This window comes from Athene cunicularia (genome assembly GCF_003259725.1).
Source record: "Athene cunicularia isolate RWA chromosome 15 unlocalized genomic scaffold, athCun1 chr15_part1, whole genome shotgun sequence".
Taxonomy (NCBI): domain Eukaryota; kingdom Metazoa; phylum Chordata; class Aves; order Strigiformes; family Strigidae; genus Athene; species Athene cunicularia.
The window spans coordinates 3,472,597-3,497,250 of NW_020799121.1; the positions used below are offsets into that span (position 1 = coordinate 3,472,597).

General features: G+C 43.2%; 1 protein-coding gene across 3 annotated transcripts in view; it reads right to left on the reverse strand.

Moving 5' to 3' along the window:
• Positions 1-323: 323 nt before the first annotated feature.
• The window catches only part of TAOK3 (TAO kinase 3), a 52,382-nt gene continuing 28,051 nt past the window's right edge, over positions 324-24,654 (reverse strand). For all 3 annotated transcript variants that reach the window (XM_026859861.1, XM_026859860.1, XM_026859862.1), the window contains 8 exons: positions 16,796-16,930; positions 8,379-8,615; positions 7,688-7,816; positions 6,522-6,725; positions 3,525-3,764; positions 2,387-2,599; positions 1,780-1,962; positions 324-1,654 (listed from right to left, as the gene is read on the reverse strand). In XM_026859861.1, coding sequence (XP_026715662.1) covers positions 1,493-1,654; positions 1,780-1,962; positions 2,387-2,599; positions 3,525-3,764; positions 6,522-6,725; positions 7,688-7,816; positions 8,379-8,615; positions 16,796-16,930 — 1,503 coding nt within the window. In that variant the 3' untranslated portion in view covers positions 324-1,492. The remainder of the gene's footprint in view (positions 1,655-1,779; positions 1,963-2,386; positions 2,600-3,524; positions 3,765-6,521; positions 6,726-7,687; positions 7,817-8,378; positions 8,616-16,795; positions 16,931-24,654) is intronic.

The following is a 24,654-nucleotide window of genomic DNA, read 5'->3' on the forward strand; positions in this document are numbered from 1 at the left end:
CCTTGGGACTCCTCAAGGTTGGACGCAGGACAGAAAAAACCATAACCCACAATCCATTAACCTAAAAACCTCCACTGGCAAGAAAAGCGGGTTTGGAACCAAGGCCCAGAGGCTCCTGCAGGCCCTGCTGCACAGCTCCTTCACACGCCTGGGGGTGCGGTGGGGTCACCTCCCCTCTTCCCCTCCCACAATGAGACAGCCAGGCGTTGTGATGAACACTTTTATTTACAAATATAATTAAAAGCTCTGACAGTTAATTCATGCTCTTCCTTGGAACCTGAAAAATGTTTTTGTTGTTTTGTTGTTTTTGTGTTTTTTGTTGGTTTTTTTTTTTAAAGTGCATGCAAAAGAAGTAAAGCCTTTTTTTTTTATCTTTTTATTGTAAGAAAATACACAGTTTGAAAGTGTGAATAATGCAGTATTTATGACCAAGATCATGGGGTTGGGGGTGGACTTGGGGGAGGAACAAAACAAAAAAAAAAAAGAAAAAAAAGAGGGCTGGGGATGATCTAACAGACAGTGTTGAACTCCAAGTACTGAACTGGAGAGTGGGCGGAGTGGCTGGGAGTAGGAGGGAAGGGGGGAAAGAAGTAAAAAAATTTTTGATCAGAGAAACAGTTAAAATACAATATGAAAATAAGTAAAAGCTCTCCTTAAATTCCTTCTATACACAAAATACACGATTTGACAAAGCCCAATTTGTGCTACTGGGATCCTGTGGGCTCATTTAAGTGTATTCACATTCTCTGCGACAGCAGAAAATGATTATGATACAATCAAGAATATGCCGAGGACAGAGGTCTCATCCCCGCCTCGCCTGGCATGGTTCTTCTAAAAATCACCAGATCTTCGCCCCGCCCCTCCCCACCCCCAAAAAAGTAATAATATGTCACCACTGATATGTACATCACGATTAAGTTTTTTTTTCTGTAAAATGTATCAAATTTTTCAATCTTTAATAAAATTTTTTATTATTTAATTATTCCTGATGAATAAATACCAAAAAAATAAAAATAAAATAAAATTATGCAGCAGCTAGTTAAGGTAAGGCTGCGGATTTAGTCTCTCTCCCCCTGGGTTTGTATATATCTTGATTATTATTATTTTTTTTGCTTGTACTTTCATTGATTGGTGGTAAAATGAGTGATTGCTCAAAAGCAACAAACATCCACTTTTTTTTTTCCATTAAAATTGTCTCCAAAGTTTTCACTGAAACATTTTTAATCATTGCACAGAGACATCAATACTGTGACATACTATGGAAAAGACCGCCAGGAGCTGTCCTGCACCGGGACTTGACACAGGGGGAAAGGGGGCCCCTGATGGAGTAAGAATATACAGGCACTAGTCCGACACGATGTCAGTAAGAGAGACAGAAAGAGAGAGAGCACGCCCGTTAACATGGGGAATGTTGGTTTTGCAAGTTTTCTCATTATTTTGTTTGCTTTTTGTCTTTTTTTTTGTTTGTTTTAAATGGCAAAGAAATTTAATCTCATCTGTAGTCCTCCTTGGGATATTCTAATGTGACCAAATTCCCAAAGCCCATTCGCAAGCTCTCCATGTCAAACGTTTCAATCTCTCGCTCCTGCCTTTCCAACAGAAACTTTATCCTCTCGCTGCGTTCCTTCTGCAGGGCGGCTAGCTCCTCTTCGATCTGAAAGAAGCAGAGTCAGCAGCCCCTTAGCAGAGCACCACCACCCCGGGTAGGGCGCCGACCCCATGCCCGAAGCGAGATCACCCCGTGTAACCGGGTACCCCTGGCAGCCCCCCTAAACGTACCTTTTGTTCAAGATGCGCCCTGCGCAGCGACACCCGTTGCTCCAGCTTCTGGAGTTCTCTTTCATGCTGTGCTTCTGTCTGCATCTTAATTTTGCTCTGGTATGCGTTGAGCAGCTCCATCTCCTGCTGGAGTTGCAGTCTCAGGGCTTGGCATTCTGCTTCTTGGGCCTCATCCAGCCGTAGCTGTAAGAACATTGGGAAGACAACATTCAACCCTCCACTAGTAATTTCTCTGCTCTGAGGCCAGCGGCACACTGCTCTCCTTCCTCAAAGCTGGTGGTGGCACAGTGAGAAAGCAGGAAGGGCTTCTGGAGCAGCTGCTTCCCCACTCACACAGAGGCAGAAACCTCAAAGAAGATCCGATTCTAAAACCCCAGCGGGCGAGGGGCAGCAGGGAAGGGATGCATGTCCTGCAGGACGCTTATGACAGGAGGGAAAGTGCTGCCTGATGCATTATTTAAAAATAGTTGTTAGCAACACAACCACATCACTAACCATCTGGCAGGTAGGAGAGGAAGAGCATGGTGTGTTGCAGGGACTGATGGCCCGACTGCACCCCACCTCCACCCCCCGCCCAGGGACAGGAGACGCCGGCCGCTGCACCTACCGCTTGTGAGGCCATCATCTCATTGATGCTCTGCTCATACTGCTCTGCCAGGATGGCGAGCTTCCTCGTCTGCTCGTCCTTCAGACTCTTCAAAATTGTCTTGTGCTCACTCTTTGGAGTTACTTCCAGCTGGTGATTCTTCAGTGCTTTGTACTGCTTAGTTTGCACTTTGCATGTGTCCTGGAACTGCTTTTTGATCTGCATTTCCATAGCCTGCCAAGGAAGGAATGATGTGAAGAGCACGAAGAGCTCTGGGAATGGAGAGGTTATAGCCCATCCACATGCGTGGGTTGGTGAGAGACAGCCACGGTTCCCCCGTGCTCTGCGCTGCCTCCTGCCCCAGCACCCGGGTGACAAGGGTGTGCCCCGCACTCACAGCCATCTAACGAGAAGCATCAGCTCAGGCCCTGCTTCAGCACTGGCCACAGGCCTGGGCTGGGAACAGGATCCACTAAGCTCTCCTCAGCCCAGGGCATCTCCATCCCTACACCTGCTTCCTGCAGGTCGCCCAGCCCGTCACCCTGCCACCTGCCTCCCAGACAGCGTTTGCTTTTTCAAGGCCTCCCATCATGCTGCCTCCCACACGCTACACAGAGACTGCAGATCTGAGAACTTAGTGAGGGTGTGACAAAGTGAATAAAAGCAACATGCCTGTTTGGATGTTCAGAGGAACAGAGATCTCCCACAGCAAACAACTCTGAGGTTTCTAATCAACCTGCAGCTGAACTGGGGCAGAGCACAGTACTCAGCATATCCCCATTCTCTGTTGACTTTGAAAGCAAGAACCAACCCCTGTCCATATCAAGGTTTACAGGCTGACACCAGCAAGGGCCTGAAGAAAGTACAGCTTATCAGAAGCCAACTCTGTAATATTTTGCTAAGGACTCGCCTATTTTTACCCAGCAGCCTCAATGAGCATGGCACTGAAAAAATCCTCAGTGAGCTCTTTGCTGCAATAGCCACAACCTTCTGATACCAGGGCGGCCCCATGCAGAGGAAAGGCACGAGGGAGAGACACATTGCTGGTGGGAGCGGTGGTTCTGCAGCACAGATGCTGCTCGCAGGAGGCAGCAAGCACCCACACCAGCCTCCCTGGCAGGACAGAGGTTGGAAGAGGAGGAAGGAAAACTTCCAGCACCTTCAGGTTCTTTGGTTGCTGCCGGAGCTCCATGAAATGCTTCCTGTGCAGCTCCCGCTCTCGCCGCTTGTTGTATTCCAGCTGGTTCTCAAGCTCAGTCTGGTGCTGCAGCCGGATCAGGTCCATTCGCAGCTTCTGCAGCGTGTGCAGCTGCCTGTACTCCAGCTCGCGCGTCGACTCGTCGTGCCGGATCAGCATGGCATGCTCCATTTCCTTCTGGGTCCGTTTCTTGTTCAACTCCTGCACGAGAGGACAGCAGAGCACAAGACAAAAGCTGAGGAGTGATTATCTCTGCCCCGAGATGCAGTAGTCAAGTTTGCGAGGCGAGGTGTCCTGGTCACTCCTCTAGACGACATCAGGGACTTCTGTGTGCCACAGGAAAACACAAACCCCGCAGCACAATGGGAATGCTCATAAAGCTGGCCACCTAGCATCCCTCCAGCCCTCCATCTCGCCCTCCCCTGCTCCTCTGGCAGGATCCCTCCTGGATCGCCCAAGGAGTCTCCAGCAGGTGGCACTGGGACCACACGCCAGCCCTATGTGACTGCTGAGGATCACACGAGTTTTTATAAATACATCCTGAGGTGCTTAGAGGTGGGAGGGTCTGGGCTGGTGTGACTGACCAAATCGGGAGCTGTTATTTGTCTGTTTTAAATTACCCTGAGCCCCTGCTAGCCAGTGGGAGATGAGGCTGTTCTCATATCACTTACACTATGGCCAAAGCAGAGGAGAACAGCTCCCAACACACATCAGGTAAGAAAATATAATTTAATCTACTGCTGTGTACAGGTGGTTGCTGGCCCCAGGCGCAGCACGTTTTTTAAAATACAACCAAAGCCTCAAACACTTTTGCAGTGTGCACATTTAAGAGTTCCCGCACATGGTGCCATGCAGTCTTGGAAAACCTTCACTGAGTTACAAGCACGGAAGAGGAACACACTGGGTTCTCTCCCTCATTACTGCTAATATTTCTGTCTCAAGGTATCAGCAACAACCTGCGGAACACAGAGCTGACTCCAGCTCAGTCAAGCAGTGATTACAGCTGTACCCCTTGCTGATATTTGGTGACCTTCACAGATGGTCTGTTGGTACGTCTCAGTTTCAGCTCTCAGGCTTACAACTCATGGCTGTGCTTCACGCTAGGCTAAGACAGGCACAGCGGGGGCTGCCTCGCACTATGCACATGCCCAGCACAGGAGAGCCCAGTGTTGGCTCAGTCTAAGGAGTTTCTGCAACAGAAACAACAACAAAATATCTAAGTATTCCGAGTTGTTGCTTGCATGTTGTAATCCTGTTCTAATTCTCAACATCAGCACCTGCAAACAGGTGCTTCAGACCCTTTGGCTGTTACAACTGTGACAGGTTTAAGTCAGGAGGACGGGGAAAGAAACAACCAGGTCTGGTTTCTGCATTCTTGGCCATAAGGATGGCAACATCGTGGGCAAAAGTCTAGCAAAATTTGCACCTTGACAGTTGATCTAATTTATCTTGGCTGGTGTGCTGAAATAATTTCCCACTTGCGCAAAGGCAGGTACACTCAGCACACTCAGACAGCACGTCAGCCCATGAAGTGAGCACTTGTGCCTTCATCTCAGGCCAGGACAGCCAGCCTCCCCTGTGCCCATTCCACACCTGATTTCAGTTAACACAGCATGAACAGTCACTCCACTTCTCACAACCACTTTCCCATTTCTACAAAAAGAACCTCTGTGGCTACTTAAAACATCAAGAGAAAAAAAAACGTTCGCAAAGCATTATTTGCTTCAGCTGCCTGACCCAGTGAATTTGAACTAGTTCGTATGGCTGTTATTGTCAGAAAATAAACACTTTTAGATAATTCTGAAAAATTAGGTCTCTTAAGAGCTTAAATGCAGGAGCTCAGAGGACGGTTTCCTGGTTAAAATACCATGCTAGGTAACTGAATTCTGTTCTCATCCCTGCCACAGAGCTTATATGGTGTGATAAGGGTGCCCAAATCCAATTTTTCAGTGTCGTTCATTTTCAGGGTAGCTGAGTTGACATGTCTGGATGTGATCTGCAAAGCAGCTGAGCAGCCCCAGGCACATCTGAAGTCAAGGGCAGCAAAGCTCTGAACAGGTAAAATACAGGGCAATGTTAAATACGCTGGAAAATTTGATGGTAACAGATTAAGTACATGATTTTTAGAAATTTCTGATCAATCACTCACTTTCAACCTTCACTAAAATACTTTCTCATCTAATAGTCTTTATCCAGAAATAACATTCATGAAGAATTCAGAAACTATAGTGACTACCATAGAAAAATCTACAAGTAGTAATTCTTTCTCCAAAGTGGCATTTGACTACAGGTAGCCTGTAAGGCAAGGGTAAATAACTAATGAGGAAAAGCAAGATGTTGAATAGCTCCTCATTAACTATCACCCACTGTGTGCACTAATTTGAACAGAGCCCAGTGGAAAAGCAACTGATTATTTGCAGACAACCAGAAAGCAGACACAAAAGAGGACTGAATTTTTGGTATTTCTTAAAATTTGTAACATTTCACTCCGCAACCTTAATATTGTCTTTTAAGTTTATTACTGGTTTATTAAACATTATTTCAATTGTGGAAGTTTTCTTTAGCCAACAAGTAGAACTCCTCACATGATGCCCTTTCAGCCGGCCCCCAGGTGGCCCTGGCACTCAACATGGCACAAACTGCTCTGCCCTGTGCTGTGAACAAAGCCCAGAAGGATCCCCCAAAATCTAATGCCCACGAGCTCAGAGGAAGCATCTGACCCATAGTGGGTGGCCCACATAATATTTCTGTCTGCAAGCCAGCGATGCCACCCCTCATCAGTTAATAAAAGCAGTCACATCTGTGTGGAAAACTATTTCCCAAAATATGTTTCTCACGTTTTTCTCAGTTCTGTTTAGCAACTAGAAACATGAAGATCTACCGCCAGTCAGCAAACTGTTTTACAAACATGAAGCTAAAACAATTAAAGAAACGCTTGGGAAAGGAAGAGTGCCATACTTCTCGAATGTTCTGCTGCTCCATCTCATGCCTCTTGATCATCGTTTTTCTCTTGAAGAAACGGCAGTTTTTGTCATAGTAGAGTCTCTGCTGGCTGAGAAGATGGGCTTCCTCTTCAGCCTGTGTGTGCTGCAGGTTCTCTTTATGTTTGGATATTCTTTCTTGCTTCTCTTTCTTCGGTGTGCTGTGGTCCTCATTCATTTCCTGCATGCATACATGGTCAAAAACAAGACTTCCCTTAGGAACACAGTGACACAGGACATGGAGGACCTTCAGTCACTGGCTACTCCTCTGCCATTCAGTTCATGAAAAGACACCAAAATCCTGACTACACCACCAGGTATCAGCAGAACCAGACTTGCCACCTGGCCATGCCCAGCCCTACTGCCTCTGAAGTTGTATTATGCCCCACCAAGAGGAGAAGGAAGAAGTGGCTGTTAAACACAAACATCTCAGGGGCTAAACAGTGCAGCAATGAAAAGACAGTACACACCCCTGCAGGGGATGCTCTGGCTGTCCAGGAAAGAGACTGGGTCAAACCCCGCAGCTCCCTTTCCAGCTCTGCACCTGTTTTACAAAGGAGTTTTATGCTTTATTTCAACAGGACTCAGCCTTGATTCTCTATTGAATCAGACTTAGCAGGGCTCCCTGCTATTAATTTTCTCACTTCTACATTCTTAACAGCAAACGGTTTTTGCAATGTGGTGGGGATGCTATACTTAAATAATGCAATTTGGGATAGATAAGCAATAGACTAAGTTACTACTTTTTCTAATTTATGTAAGTTATCACAGGGCTTTTAGTCAAGCGACATCTAAATGGCTGCTCTGATTATTCACAGCTTAAGCAAAAAAAACCCCAAACCCAAACTGATGAGGAAAAAGGGGAAGAATTCTCTGTGAAGTCCCATTTTCTCTCATCACCCTTGGTTTCAAACATTCTGCCCTACAGCAAATTGTGAAAGCACCTCTAGCACCCTAACAGATTATTCTAGAAATACTGCCAGATGCTCCCAGTTCCTGAAAGTTTACTTGCTCAGAATCTAAATTTGCTTCCAAGCACGACAGTATCCCTTAAACCCCTGGGCTGGCCCAGGTTTATCAAAATGAAAGTCTAGGTCATGTTCATTCCACACCCCTTCAGCCCTGAAAATGATGGTTTCTTGCCTCTTTAATCTTTTCTTTGCAAAGCTTGTATTGTTTCTTCTGACTTTCTAAAAAGGTCGCCAGGTCTTTCTTTTGCTGAGCCAAAATCTGTTGCTGGAATTTCTTTTCATCTGCTGCAGCTGCCTTTGCCTGCAAGGCACAGAGAGGGAAAAAAAAAAAAAAAAGAAAAAACCAAAGGGTGAGGGAGCAGGTACTAAATTCAGCACAAATCAGTCTTCTGTTGTGCGTTTTTTGGTCTATCAATTCTCCCACCACTGTGCTTGACAAAGCGATTAGTATTCAGACACATGAAAACTGCTTGCACAAAAAACCCATAATGCCTACATACATTTAAGAGTTTCCTCATGCTTCTTACCCTCTCCACCAAAACCACCCCAGAGGGTAAAACACCACTAATTTACCATGTGGATTAACATGTTGGCTTTTAAAGAGACTAACAGCAGCAAGCTTTGTCATTCCCTTGGCCATGAGGCAGAAGCTCCCTCCAATGTCTCCCCAGAGTTTATCAGTCTCTTTTACCAGCTGTCAGTAGCTATAGTATCAGTTGATGCCAATGGAATGCCCATCACCCAGAAGGTTGACCTGTAGCTGTGAAGCTATTTCACAAAACTGGCCAGGGCCGCTGCAGACAGTGACCGCACAGTGCACTTCAGAACATGGTTTTTAAGCAGGAGCCTTTAACTCTACTCACCTCTTTCTCCATCACAGCCACTTGCTTCTTGGCCAGCTTCTCCAGCTCAATGGACGAGTTGTTGGCATGTGTCTCCACCTCCTTCTGCAGCTTGAGGCGGTGCTCGTCCATCTCGGCCTTCAACTTGTTTTCCAGGGCGATCAGCTGCTTCTGGTGCTGGCGCCGCATCCGCTTATATCCTGACATCTGTTCCCGCAACTCGTTCTCCTGCTCATGCTCATGGATCTGTCTTGTAACCTGATGTCAAGAAAAGGAGAAGTGCTACTTGGCCTTCACAGAGAAGCTGTCTCCATATTAGCTGCTTACCTGTAAACCAGACCCTGCTTTGCTGTACTCTTAAAAATCAACTTTCAAGGAATGCCGTTCCAGGTTTCGGAGGGTGCTGCTGTTTAGTATCACAAATGAGGTCATAAAGTTTCTCTCTCCCAATTTTTATCCGCATCTTTTCCTGAGAATTTTATGTGCACTTCCAATAACACAGCAGAAAATGCCACGTTATGAATAAAGGAAACACAAGGTTACTAATGACTCTAGGAAACTGTAGAGAAGATCTGGAAACAAAGGTGGCTGCTGGACAACTTTCTTCAGACAAGGACTCAAATCCTGAGGGTGACGTGGACAAGATGGCACCCATTTTAAGAAACCCCCTCAACCCTCCCATTCTCTTCTTCCTCCTCAAGTCACCACAGTTCCAATTCAGTCCCTCAATACCTATTTCCTGCAACGAGTAACCTCCTTCAAAATTTCTTCTTAAAATTCAAGAGAATGGCAGACTGAGCTCATTCTCTACTGAAATTGAAAGTTTTCTAACAACGGAACACTGTTCTGGAACTGTGTGCACTTAACAAGATTGATCAGATGGTCTAAACTGATTCTAAACCCTGCTCAGCTGAAACAAACTCACAAGTTCCACATTCATTTCCATACCCAAGTGTATCCATGTGAAAGGAAGAACAAACCCCAGTAAGTTGTGCCAAAAATTTTCAGAAGAAAATGCGAATGGTAATGCTTCCATTTCAAAAGAAGAAAAGTGTCCAAGACTGATTTTTTTTTTTTTTTTTCCCAAATACAGTCCCAGGAACTTCACATGTAAAGATCTGCTGATCTTTTATATGACAGCTCTGGGAGCCAAAAGTTGGAGCTGTTAGTATATGCACAGAGTGGCAGCTCCTGATTCCATACAAGGGACCTCTCCTTTCACACTTAACAAGTATGAAGCAGAGCTCAGCCCTTTGAAGATGATTACTGAAGCTTTATGAACCAACTTCCTGCAGTCTGCAAGAGCCCAGCCTTCCTAATGAATTTCTCCATAACAGCCAAGAGAAAGAAATGGCAGCTACTACAGTACTGCTGTCATTTGAAGGCTATTTTTCAGAGATCTTCAAAGTAAGTTCAGATGTAGGATGGGATGCACCTACAGACCTGAGAAGGCTCAAGTTCAACAGAAGAGCAGCTGCTTTACCAAGCAGCAAACCAAGCCCACTTGCTGGCAGCCCTGGGCTTCAGGACTAGTAGCTGATAGAAAGCAGTGATCAAGTAAGAGATTCAGAATCAACAAGCAAGTTTAACACCACAACTGATGTGTCACCCAAGGCAGACAGCATGCTGCCACCTGTCTCAGCTCAAATGACTACCAACACTTGGGAGGAGTGTGAAGAGGAGGTTAGGAAGAGCCTCCCAAAGCCTTCACCTTAAACAGATTAACAATTATTTACAGTAAATACTTACCAACCAAGAAAATTATAGCCAGAGTCCCAGAATAGAAACACAATATGAAAGGATGAAGGTACTGAGGTGGACAGCCTCTGTCTTCCCCTCATCCCTTCCAAAGACAACCCCAGAGAGAAAAGGAAACATGTGATTGCAAAGAAAGAAAAGAACTAGCCCGACTACAGTGCTGTGTCAGACTCCATTACCAGGAAGTGATGATAATGGGTTCACCACATCAGTGAAGTCAAACATCAACTACGAGGTAAGTGATGATGCATAAATCACATCTTCCTTGTACAAGAAATTTTGGAATGTTATTTTGAAGGTGACCGGATGAGATATACACTTATACCTCAGCAGCTGGTGTAACACAGCAGCCTTTGAATGCTTGAGACTAGGTAGTGAAACAGCTCTAAGACAGATACAAGCAATATGTGACATTGTAGAAATGACTACAGAAACACAGAGTGTTAGCCCCCCTGTGTATTGCTATAGTTCAAAAAGCTTTTTTTAAAATATTCTTTGTTACACTTCAAAAAAAAAAACACCAAAAAAAAGGACAGCCATACTTTGCAGAAGTTGGTAAGCATTTGTAGGAACTTACACATTTCAGTCAAGTTTAGCAAGAATAAGATCTCTGACAGAAGCTTCCAGGTAATGAAAGTTCCTCTGAGAAGTCATCCAAGTTGATTATAAGAGACAGATGTCAGGTAAGACAGGCAAACCCCCAACATTTCACACATGCCATTTACCTCATTAAATGACATATGACTTGGAGAGAACAGACTTGGTCAGGGACTTGAGGAGACAAGGAGATACGGTAACTACCACGCAGCAGTACAAGTTCTTCCTGCATGTGCTATTTTTGAGGCCCAGCCTTTTTGTGAGCAGTGGGACGTTCTGCATGGCACACTCAGTTCCAAGAAGTTGGCAGAACAAAGCAAACGGCAAGAACATAAGAAAAAAAAATGGATCTAAGAATCCTCTAGCAACTTTGCTAGTCTCCGCTTCAGTCTAATCTCTAATGAGAATTAGAAAGTGCACTTATTTACAGTAAAAAACATTAAACTTTTATCCTTTTTTAATTCTTCTGCTCCTGCACACCCCATTTTCAATTTTGCTCAGCTTGTCCCTATCATGACAAGAACTCCATCTCTGAATGACTTCACAGTAGGTCTGAGATATTTAACCCCAACAATAGGTTGCAATTACTAATTATAACACTAGCTGATAAAACCTTCCAGTCACAGCAGAAGATGAGACATTAAAAAGAGAAAAACAAAAGCAGCATTTCATTCCTGAAGACAAGAGAGGAGAACACTAGACTTGACGGACATCTCATAGATTTAATGTCTGTATTCAGCACGCTTGTGCTAAAAACCTAATTTATCACCATAATCTCTGATCAAGATCAACACTCATTAGAACTCCATCTTCGAAGACAAGGTCTCCAAATGGTGATCTCAGGGCATGGATGAAATTGGAAGAAACAAACATTAGTTACTGAATATGACCAGTTCAGTACCAGAGAAGTACTTTAGAGTAAGCATGTCAACACATGAATGAATAAAGGATTATGGTTTTAAAGATTAAGCCCCTAATGAATGAATGGTTTGAGCAACCATTTTAAAAAGAAAACTTGGGGAAGTTCCAGTAATCACCTTTCTGGTGTTCTTAAACAAAGGCACCTGGAACTTCACAAAGTATTTCACAAAAATAATCCCATAGATTATGATGGGAAGAAAGGTGACAACTGAATTGCTCATTGCAAAATTTGTTCCCCACATAACCATAAAATGTCAGGATCCTTTAAAGCACAAAACTGCAGTTTCCTGAAGCTCAATCTGCAGCATGCAATAATCAAGCAAGTCATCAGCAGAACCAAAAAACCTGTATAAAACAGAACAGCTTTTATTAAGGTATGACATTTTCTCAGTTTCTTATCTCTCTGTAACTTTGGCACACACAGAACTGAGAAGAGAGATGTCTTTTCCAACCTACTCCCACAGGCAGTTCACTTGCCATAAAATTCAAACTTTCTCTGTTTCACCCCTCCAAGATTTTTGCTTTACGTAAGAAAGTTGGGCTCATAACTTCTTCTCCAAACCAGCAGCTCTTTAGAGTTCCTTTTTCTACACTGTTTAACCAAGATACTGAAAACACTCCTAAAGGACAGTTATTCTCACCTCTAGATAACCAAACACAATACTGAGCTCCTCTTTGGTGGACGAAGCAGAGTACTGAGCAAGACACTGCCAGTAGTCTCTCAGAACAAGAAAGGAACTTTGAGATGAGAATGAACAACTTCAGTATTTTTAGAGCAACGATCTATAAAGGCAGAAGCCAGATGAGCCCATCAGGAGAAACTTAACCATCTGGAATAAAATGTCATTGCTCCAGCAGAAGAGGGTGCAAGGAAACAGCCATCATGTAAACGTACCTGGTTTTGTAGTCAGACTGCCCTGGTGTCATTTTAATGGCCACATCCAGAGAAGCCTGCTCACACGTACCTAGACAGTTGGCTTTGCAGACCCTGGATGAGATCATGTAATTCTTTTGCTGGCATTTGAATTTCAAAGAGAATGCCAAGGTCTACGATAGAGTCCACACTGTCTGATCTTTCTATGAAATTTTAACTATTAGATTATTTCATTTGAAAAACTGTAAAAGGAGCTAGCAAGGAAATGCATGAGGCAGTGGGGAGTTAAGGGGTCAGGCATGAAAGACATCTAGAAATGCAGGCTGATGCATCTTTCACTTGAAAATGTTGATAGGTGTAATCTTATCAACATGCAGAACCTTTAACCTTCTTTTTAAACAACATCTTTCTGAGCTTCAAGGCTTGGATTTCTAGTTGTAACTTTTAATTTATGGGTCACTGATAGTCTGCAAAATAATACAGAGATGTAGTAGGTACCTGATCTTCATTTCAGGTAGTTACTTTCACCGCAACAGCAAAAATATGGAGCATATTTTCCGCCACTCTTCCAAGTGATCGATGTTTACTATTGCCACAAGAATGTAATTAAAAATAAAGCGAGTGTGTGTGTGTGCACGCGCTATTGGTCTACACAATGACCAGAGAGAAAAGTGGTCCAGGAAAGAGCGACTATTGAAACTGTTGCTTAGGTTATGACTAAAGGTAAGCTCCTTCAGCTTTCTTAACCACATTTGCTCATTTATTCATGATCTTTTTAAACCTGAGTAATATCCAAGCATCACTGAAAGACTAAAAAGGTATATTCACAGCCTGTTTCTCTGTGGACAGCCCATTTCACTAGATTATCCGAAAGTCCGTCCAGTTTCGTTCTTGTTCACATGATGCTTTTGCAAAGCAACAGGGCAGGGGAATCTGCTTAAAATCACTGGGACATGTGGAGTGAAGAAATGTCTAATGTAGTTCCCCTGTGACCTCTGCACTCACTGAAACAACTTGAGCTTGTTTTTGGAAAGAGATCCAACTTCCAAGTTGAGAGCATCCATTTAGAAATGCCAGTCTTTCCTCCATCTGCAATATCCTGATATAAGGGTGAATAACAAGGACTTGAGGGCCCAAGACCCTGGACTCCACCAGCAGGAACAGCTGTGAAGCAACATGCACAGCCCCCAGCCCCCAGACTCAGTGCATTTCTTCTACCAGGCTGCTCTGCTCTTATGTTGGGGGGTGGTGTTCAGCAAATCCCACAAGCAGAAGTTTTTATACCCAAACATCATCCTGTATTATTGAATTTGGGGTCAAAACTCCCATTTTCTGATCCTCTGCAATATGGGCCACCTGATGCTCTCAACTGCATAACCTTTCTGAGCCCAGGAAGCAGTACCCAGCTGCTGAGAAACTAACTGATGGTCAGCAGCAGTGATGTAGGGAACCACCACAACATGCTGGTTTCCTTCATTTTTAACACTGGGGGATCTCAAGCACCCTGTTCACACAGGATTGATTTTTTTCAAGATGTCGTTGTAAGAGTAAATTAACACAGAGAGATGAATAAGGTCTGAATTTCTGGTTTCACACTATAAATTCCAGACACATTTAGGTCATTCTCCCCCTATCAGCTACCTGGCTGACCTTGCCCTCCACACAGATATTTAAGTAGGATACAAGGCAGCAGGCATGAGGGAAGTTTTCCCTTGGCCAGAAGAGCAGTAGCATTCAGCACCACTACCCACTGACATCATCTAGCCACCGAGCGGTGATCGAATGCATAGTGATAAAAAAGTGTGCTGACAGCCACGCTGGCACTTCAAACCCAGCACGTACACTGGCATTCTTCATGTTCTCTGCAATAGGTTTCAACTCAGCTTTTTTTTTTTCCCCTAGATTTCCATTTTGGAACATGAAGAGGTGGGAATGAAAGATTATTAAAGGGAAAGCCCATCACAAGGTTAACGGAAATGAAATAAAATATTTCTGTTTTAAACACAGGGAAGCTTCTCACCCACCACACCACCTCAGAACCTAAGGACATACTAACACCTCCTGTAGTACCAAGGTGGTGCTTTGGGAACTTCCCTCTATACTGGGAAGAGGATACGTGTGCATCTGATGGGGACAACAAAGCTTTTGCATGAGACATACTACCATGTGCTTTTCCAAAGGCCTGCTGGCTAAGATAGTAAGGTGACAGGTGGGATCTGCCTCTCCTCAAAAAGACACTGTGCTGTGCACGTACTGCATAACCTTCAGTGTGCACCCTAAGCCCTCCCAGCAAGAGCCCAGACAAACTCCATATCAGAGCATGTTTCACAGAAAACCAAAGAAAAAAGATAAGTCCTCCAAAAATCCTACCACCTTCCTCACCCAGTATTCATTTTATCTTTATCATCATTTGGTCACTGAAACAGAGAGATTTAGCAAATCCAAGTGACTAAGGAATTAAAGTAGGCACAGTCCCAGCCCCACAGGAGGCTTCCCTGGGATTTAGGACTGACCTTGGGACATTAGCTGTCTTCCCTAGAGCTTAGGGGTCTGGGGAAACCTCACAGTTCATACCTTCATACCAACATCTTTAATAAGCTCCCAAGGGGGCATTGCCATGCAATATCTTCAAGCCACCCAAGTAGTCCAGGGATGACATATTCAAGGAAGACAGGAGTTATGGGCTCTGCTGCTGAAGGCAGGACAGAAGGTGCAGCAGCTTTCCACAGAGTAAAAGAACATGAATATATTCAACACACATATCTATTTCTCAATCAAATTGGATATAAGTTTGGAGTACAATACTCAAGTCATTCACCATTTCTTCCCTCCAGCTGACCTAATTGGATCCTACTTTTATTTGCTCAGTGCAGGCAATAGTGTTGCCACATTACTGGGTGCATACAAACACACATAGAAAAAAGAAAAATTCACAAGGCAGAGGGTCTTCAGGAGACCAGACATTCTGCCTGTGTCAGGTGTGCTGCATGAAGTCCTCTAATGCACACATTTCTAGGTCACTCTTTAAACTTGGGGGGAGGAGGGAGGGAAGGGGGACAGGGGACACCAGCCTGGGGTGCACTCAAGAGTATGGATACCCAGAAGTACACCTGGAAAAGATGGAACTCAGATGCTCCCCTGAAATGTCAGCCCGTGAAGCATCTAGCCCAAAGTCTGAATGCCACAGCATCATTTTAGGATTTAACAGCAGTAGCAACCACCACACAGAAAGATTTTGGCTACTGGCACTGCTGCTGCTTTTTCCCTCCACTCACACCCTTTAACTGTGGTCACACACACACGCTCTGTCTTGTGCATGTAGAAATGGGAAGTGATTTGGGGGATCAAGAAATGGTGGTATAGAAGGAAAAACCCCACCGTTCAGGCAGGGTGAAACAAGAAGGGGAGGGCTCACTGGTGTAATTTCGGGGTTGGTCTAGGATGATGTCATAGCACTGAGCAAGTGCCATGGCCAAACAGTGGTTACTTTCCAACGCTCCCTGTCCATCTGACCTCTAATACCATCAGGCTGAAATATCTGAGATTACATTTATTTTAGCTTTAAAAGGCCATTTTTCACTCCTCTCCCTCAAAAAGGTTGCTACCGGCTGCAGCCCGTGCAGATGCAAAGTGGGGGAGGCGGCACGACAACTAACTCTTCCGGCACACACCCCTTTCCCTACTACAAAGGCATCCACAGCAATCACATTTGCAATAGTACAAATCTTGATGGATTCATCCCATCCCCCTCCTCTTTGTAAGCCCACAGCCCGCTGTAAGCCCTCTCTGTTATCGCAACCCAGCAATCCTTCCTAGGGATCAAGCTGAAAAATGCAGTCACGGTACAGTTGCTTGAAATAAATGAATGAATGAAAAAAACAGCCAGCAGCTCAGCTGGGAAGCAGCAATCTTATTGTTTCAAAACCCATCTGCATCTTCATAGCATTTAAGCATATTTCACACGAGCACATATACATACTTTATGCACATGCAAATAAACATATTAACAAAAAAGAGAGGTGGAAAAGAGGAGGGGGAGGAAATAAATCTGAGATGATATTAACTTCACCCAGGAAGGTGGTTTATCTCACATATACTGGAAATACACAGAGAAATTAAATATATTCCATATTTTACATCTCACACATAGAGCTAAAATATCTTTCAGTGCAATATCTAGTTGCTATGCCAACAACAACAACAACAAAAATTAGGAGAGAAAAAAATTTCCTGACCCCTTTGCAGAAGGAGAGGGGATGAGAGGAGGTGGGGTGGGGTGGCTGCTTACCAAAGATGCTGATTTGATTGTGGCAAAGCGCTCTCGGTTCCGGTAGTGGAGGGCCTGATTCTGCACTGACTGGGTAGGCCGCACCTCAGGCCTGCGATCCCTGTGGCCCACCTCATCCCTTATAAATACATGATCCTGCAGAAATGGATAAAAACAAGGAGAAAGTCCGGCTGTGCTCTTCCCGCGGCGGCTGCCTCTCTCTCACCCCTCTGTCTGCACAAGCGCCGCTGTTTGAGAGGCATAGTTCAGCTCTCTGCTAGCCCCGGCAGCTCCCACGGTACAAAATGAATAAGCAACACATTGCAGGCTTGGGTTCGGCGTGTCAGCTGATCGCTAGCGGGATGCCTTCTGAATCCCTGGCTGGTTGGTTTTTTTTTTTTAAACCTCCAGTATTACATATGTGCAAAGAAAAAAAAGACTCAAAAGCATAAAGCGATGCAGAGCTATCAGACTCCTCAGAAAGGTTGGGTTCAAGCACTGCAACTGAGCAATCTCGTTAAAAATATGATTTCCATGTCCAGCAAAGAAGATGCTGTTCCCTTTTAACACAAGAGCAACATTTTGCCTCATTCCCTTTGTCGAGTGGTTCGTCCTCAACAAGGTTTCTTTGTCTCTTGTTTGCTATCTGCTGTGCAGGACAAGCATCCTGGCTAAAACCATGGCAGGCTGGAGAGGACCAGGAAAGCCTCCGTGACCACTCAGGGATCCTGCTTTCCAGTCATGATCCTGCACAGTTCTAGCACTTTCTCTCCGCAGCCCACAAAGGATTTTTTTTTTTTTTCTCTTTTTAAAGCAACAGCTCACAGGTTTTAGCACGAATGGTTCCCAATGCAACCTCCCTCTTGCTCACTGGCAAGGCTTCACGAGGAGCAGCTGTGCATCTGCAAAACGGCGCGTGCAAGTTTTGCAACGGAACAAAGCTCTCATCAAGCATATAGATGAGAGACCCTAATCAGAAAGGCCAACAAAAAACACCACTGCAATCTTGCTAATTGAGGTGGTGCCTGCCAAAAGTCAGCAGACCCGCAGGATACGCCTTCAGGACAGCCCCTTTGGTGCCTCTGGACACCAGGTGCACCCCCTGCCTCCCCCGCGCCGTGGGCTCCACGGGCAGCAGCCATGGTAGCCAGCATTGGCACATCTGCCATGCTGCCACCTACCACAGCTTCATGGCTCCCATCCTCAAGCTCCAGCTCCTAAAAAAAACTTGAAGGAAAACTGAGATAGTTCCTGAATTAAATCAAGTTTCCCACTGTCAGGGGTGCAAAATAAAGGCTGCAAACGCCTATGCCAAAAGGCAAATAAAAGACGCCCACCCTTGCAGAGAACAGCTGCCTCCATGCACCAGGTGATTGCAGGTGGGCAGAAACAGCTTTGCCACCCTGTCATGCCAGACACCAGCAAGGTCAGAAAGCCCTGTGGTGAGAAACCAGCTGATATGGAGTAGCATCTCCACCATGACACTGCTGTTGTACTGACGCTCCTTTCCCACTCTGCAGACACTTGTTTCCCTCTCTGCTGTCCTCAATTTCTAGCTGCTTCTAGTCTGGACCCACGCATATTCAGCCGTTTTCAATATGATTCTATAAATGATTTCAAGCAAAAGCCAAACAGGTACAGAAATGCTGATATAAAGAGCTGAACGACATGTTGATTTAAAGTGCTTTAAACTCAGTACCTTTTCTCATATCCTTCATTTTGAGCACTTCCACTCCACGCTCACCTTTCACTTGCCTTTGCATGGAGAGAGCACAACAGCCAAGCCTGCACAGAGCCAAGTCTGCACCATCTCCTCCGTACCCACCCAAGGGAGACAGAACAAGTTAAAAAGGACAGACCAGAAGTAGTAAGACTACTGAGCGTAATAAAAAGTTGGCGTTTCATTCTATATTGGAAATCCTTATACTGGACTTTTTCTTGAACTGTCTTAACAGAGGAAGGCAGTGTTACAGAAGGGCTATCACTGGCAATTGGGCTGATCCTAGATTTTTCAGCTTGTGCATGCTTGTTTGATAGGCAGGGCTCTCAGACTTGCACGCTTTCCTCAGAAAAGTATGTCTTAGGCTCTAGAATAGGCATACCCAAAAAATCTTGACAAAGCATTTAAAGTTTAACAGCATCGGTTTAATTGGACTCATGCCTTCACTATCAATCCCATTTTCTATAGCTTTGTAGCACTCTCACCAATCAAGTAGGTGTAAAAAGGGACTCTGAAATACAACTGAGGATACCCCAGATAACTCAAAGCAGACAGGCTGGCTACTAACATCACCTTTTAGTTTGGTATTTCTACTGATGTGTTTTGGAGCTTTCCGGCACAGGGGCCCCCTAACCAGCAAGGGGCAATGCTAGAAGCAACTCTGAACCCGGCCTCTTGCTCTCCAACAAGCAGAATAAACCTGGCTCCTTGGGGCTTGTGCAAACACGTGAATGCACTGGTACGATGCAAGCAGGAGCCAGCAGAAGGGAGCCAGCAGCCATAAAAGGTAACTCCTTTGTTACAGGCTGAAACTGGAGTACCTTGTACACAAAATAAAGCTGAATAAAAAAAGAGTCCTGTGGTAAATATCTATACAAGACTTGCCCAGCTGAACCATGGAGGACTGAAGAGAAACAACTGTACACAGGAGCTACTATTCCTCTACTGTAGCTATGAAATTAAAGCGGAGACAGCACAAATATTCCCCATGGTCATACACAAAGCCTGCAACAGCACATGTGAACGTACAAGGTTCCTAAAGTCTGCTAGCAATACCCCAATCCATGGACCATCTTCCCTCTCTCAATTACATTATTATGCCATTAAAACCAGAGAAGAAGCAAACCACTGAAAAAAAAGACTTTTAAAGTGAGTGTTCAGATTTTTCAGAATGCTCCAAAATACCACCTAAATTGCAAAGTTAAAATTGTAATTACTTCTTATATGGGAAAATTAACCTGTGGGTTACTTTCTGTTATCTAAGAGGTAGATTCATAAGAGGACAGAATGTCATCCTGGTTTTGTTATATGCGACTTCTAGATACTTCAGTGGACATAAGAAGCTCACAGCAGAACCTAATTGCCCTTCAGGAATATGAATTAACTGCATTCTCCATTTCAAATTGAGCTGGGCAAGGAATGGGAAAATTCCTCTGCAACTGAGCAAGCAAAAGAACCAACTTCAAGTGGACAAAAAACTCAGTGGTTGTCCTTGGCACCCATTAGTCTGGGATCTGAGGCTTCTGCATCAGGCAGGCAACTAAGCCCATGGAACTTTAAAATGTAAAACATTTTTCTGAAAAACTGTTATGCTATCAGAAATAAAATCACTACTTGACACGAAGTTACTAAATCTAGCAAGTTACACTACAACAGAGACTGCTAGTGAACAGAGACCTGTAAGATAAATAAACCTAAGAGTAGCCATATCTCCACCAACCTTCCTCAGACAATGTGATGGCTACTATAACAAACATCTACCTAAAGATAATTTCTACTCTTTTTATTTTCTTCTCCCAAAAGATTGCTGAGAGACACTGCAGTCACCTCTCCTGTCAGATACTGGCACAAACCAGGAATTTTTATTTCAAACTTTTAGCTCCAGATTTGTGGGAAACAAAGATCCATAACTGGTGCCTCAGCTCAAGCTGCTCACTAAGATCTGATTGAAAGCCCCTCAGAAACTCATCAAGTTTGGGTCAGTGTATCTCTCAGTCCTAAAACTGAAGTTCAAACATTATTTTGTTTTTAAAGTAAGATATCTTCTGTGTATATTCACTTTCCATATGTTTTCTGAGTTTATTGCAATTATTTGCCTTATAAATACAGCTTCAGGCATGCTCAGATCACACCTCACTTTAAACCATTAAAATCCTTCTATTTAGGGTCAACAATCTAGCATCTTCAACTTCTTACTAAAGAAATAATTTGTTTTTCTAACTGCATTATCTGCTACATAAATAGTTTTCAAGTTGATCACAACAAATTGGGGTATTTTTTTTTGTATTGCTGATCATATTTTCCAGGACAAAAACTCTCAAACATTTCTACAGTATTACCTGTCAGAGAGCTGGTGAAGCTTCCAGTTACTTAAGTGATGCTAAAGAGCAATTCTCTCAAAAGCAATGAAAAAAAAAAGGCAGGTTTTTATGGATTAATAAGTAACCTAAAAATAAAAATAATAAAAAAATTGTTCTTGGGGAAGTTAATCTCTGGATAAACAGAAATACAGAGAAACAGAACACTTGTTCAGACACAAACTGACGCAAGCGGCCTCCAGCTGGATATCTAAATGGTTACCACTGGTGCATTGTCTGAGCGTCTTACAATCTGCACGGGTTTCTGCTCAAAAACATGAGTCTTGCCCAAGGTCACCCTACAGAATAAGAACCTGAATTTTACTGTCTAGAGTCTCATGACAGTTCTAGCACACACTGAAAAAAGGACTTTACCATCCCCTGACCCCAACAACAACACAACGTTTCAGGAATATCTACTTAACACCATTGCCACGCGTTTTTAAGAGCAACACTAACAACATGTTGCTAACAGTACTTTCATTTTATGTTCAAGATATTCTGACTAGACTCCTTCCTGATAACAATAATTACACTGATAAGGTAATTTTTTGTTTTGTTTTTAGAGAAAGATGTAGGTTGTTCCAAGAAATGCTAGGGGGGAAAAAAACCCCACAAACATTTTGCTGCAACAAAGCTTCCTAGGTGAATAAAATACCTGCTTGGAAAACAACTGGAACAAGCAAGCTATAGAAGCAAACAAAAACCAGTAGGTAAATAGAAGTTGATTTCTTCCCTACTGAAAAATCAATCATAATTTTGCCTCAGACTTTAATCACAGCAAAACTGGGCAGACAGATCTATAAATTGCATTTGATATTTACATTTTTTCAGTATATAATATTGTCATACGGCTGAAGCAACCCTTTCACTGACAAAGCAAACAGAAGAATTAGCAAAATACAAATACAGAAGGGAGTCCCCATGGTCTTCAGCAGCTGATTTAGAAACATACACCCCAACTACAAACTCTGATCACACTGGACTAACCTAAAAATGAAACATGCAAAATCTGCCTCAAAACGAACATTTACTTGCACACTACATTTTTTGTTATGCACACCAAATAAAAACCTTCTCAAACACTGTTTACACAAGAGGATTCACTAACTGGAAAGGACTGCCAGTCTCCTAGACAAATAGGAAAGGCAATTTCTGAGACATAGTAAGGACTTTAATGGAATTGCAGCAAATCCCTTCCTTCTAAGAATTTAAAGAGCAAGGAAAACAACAGTGTGCCATCATTCATTTTAATACATTGCGCTAAATACCTCAAAAATCTAAAGAGAGGTTCAAGTATCAAGAGACTTTCAAGAAAAGGCTTCATGTCACCAACCTGCTTGACATGATCCCTGAAGGTACATGAGGGGTCATCGCTGCCAGCATGTGCAAGCCAAAACTCAGTAAGTCATTACTTAAAGATCTTTTACATCTCATAAAAACATATTTTTCCAAGTATGAATCATAAATCTTGATATGTAGGAAAACACTCTGAGCTTTGTCTCAGCTGTACCTCATGTAGAACCATCATGCCAGAGCGCTCCCCATCCACAGAATTCTGCATGAGTGCTGCATATTAACCATGGCCATGATATGCCACGCGTACAGGTTAATTTAATGGATTTGGAAAGTCATTCAAGTTGTAACAGTTATTACAGAAATATGTTTTTATTACAGACATTGGGCAAGAATTTGTGATGAACAACTATGAACATCCTCTCTTCATCTCTTTGTTATAAACTAGATTTTAATTAGATTTCCCTGACATTTTTATTGCCCAAGTTTCATCTTTAAGTACTGCTGATTTTAAGGTTGAAGTAAGTAACAGCAACAACTCTACACTGCAGTTGAACAAAACAATACTGTACTGGCTTTTTGTTTAGATTAAAAGAGAACATTTTTTTTTTAACTATTATAAAGTTTTATGGAAATAAAATAATGCCATGTGGGAGCATTCTAAATCCTACCACTTGACATATTCATTTAGGACAACAAAATAATACTTCTGGGAAGCCACCCGTACACTCAATGACATACACTAGCAGTTGAACAAAGCAGATGACAAACTACCTACAATGCATCAATGCAGCTACAAACTAAGTTATATAAAAAGCTACACATTCATTTAGGGCTGCTTATTATTTCCTTCTCGTCCAGTGATTTTTCTTACAATCTAGAAGTTCTACTCTGCCGATAGGTGGGAGTCACCTTTGTTCTAAGCACGAGTTTAGAAACACGGAGTTTTACTCCACCCCAAAACTTCTGTATTGTGGAAAGGGTGAGGCTGTACCTGCTTTTCACGGAGGATTTCTCACAAATGCTGTTCTCCACCAAGCAAAACCCAAGCATCTCAGCTAGCATGAACCTAGTATATAGCCAGTGAAAATTAACCAGATCAGAAGCAGGTCACTTCACTTACCCTGTGACCAAAACCATTTTTTGGAAGTTACAGCCAACTAGCAGCTGTTAAAAAAACCCACAAAAAAAACAACAAATGCTTTTACTCCATCAGCCTGCTTCTTAACGCTTTGCCTCTGACTCAGAGTGGTTGGTCACAGTATAGATGCTAGGAGTGCTTGATGGGGATGTGCAAAGCTTCTCTCAGCCTACCACTACACAGGTGATGTAGTGAGAGCCTGAGGTCTGCTCCTGATTTACACCAAGTAAATGCCACTCCAGACTGGCACTTAACACCAATCAGCAGACTGAAGCACTGAAGGCTGGGAACTATACTTCACATATGACCACAGACTCTTTCATCCTACATTTTACAATTGCACAACATTGTGGGGCTGTGATCCAAAGAAATCAAAAGGCCTCTGACACTTAGAGCTTTGAGCCTTAGTAAGTAACAACAGTCTAGGCAATTTTGCTATCTTGGTCACTTTACACAGTCTGGTAGATCCAGAGGTTGTTAACTAACACATTTCTGGAATACCGTAATTTACACAACACTGATCTGACCCGTGTCACAACAAACTTGCATGTGACCCTATGCCCGCATAATGGAGACAGCCGGCCAATTACATTCATCAGTATTTTGGTTTTAGCCTTTAAAAGTTGATTAAATGCAAAACAAAAGCTTAATTTAAACTTGAACCCCAGGTTCTTCCATTTTTTTTGTGATTAGGCTCCAGAGTGCTACCAAACTCAGCACTCCCTACTTCTCACCTGCTAGAACAAAAACAAGTTGTGTGGATCAGCTTCATCACAGTTTACAGGAACACAGTTAAAGCAAGCACAAAGACAAACTGACATCTTCTCAGAATAAGGAACTTTACCTTGAAAATAGAGTGGGATGTATGCGTATGTAAAACCCCCGAAGTGTCCTGTTCCAATTTCAGTCTTTTCACATGCATTAATATATACATGAATCAATTTTCCATTTAAAATTGCATTCCCCAAAGCAACAGAGAATAAAAAATTATGTACTAAATGAAACTAATATATTTGCAGACTGGAATACATCCTGCTACAGTCTAAATTTGCCTTATGCATACATACAGTAGAAGGTAACATTTGCCAATTTGAGAAGGTATCTACACTTCACTGCAAGAATCAGTAATCACAGCCAATTGTTAACTATTCTGTAAAGACCATCAGCGCAAATCTGAGTTTTGTGCTTCCAAAATCACCCTAAAACACCTATGTTAAGTGATGTACAAGTGATTTCTTTCACAATACTTCCATTACAAGTGTGCAAGAAACCCTGTTTTTTTAAGCCAGATAACAAAAACTTCCATGTTAGTTTATGCATTCTACTCAACTGAATGTCTGAATCCCAAGAAAACAACAGCTATGCA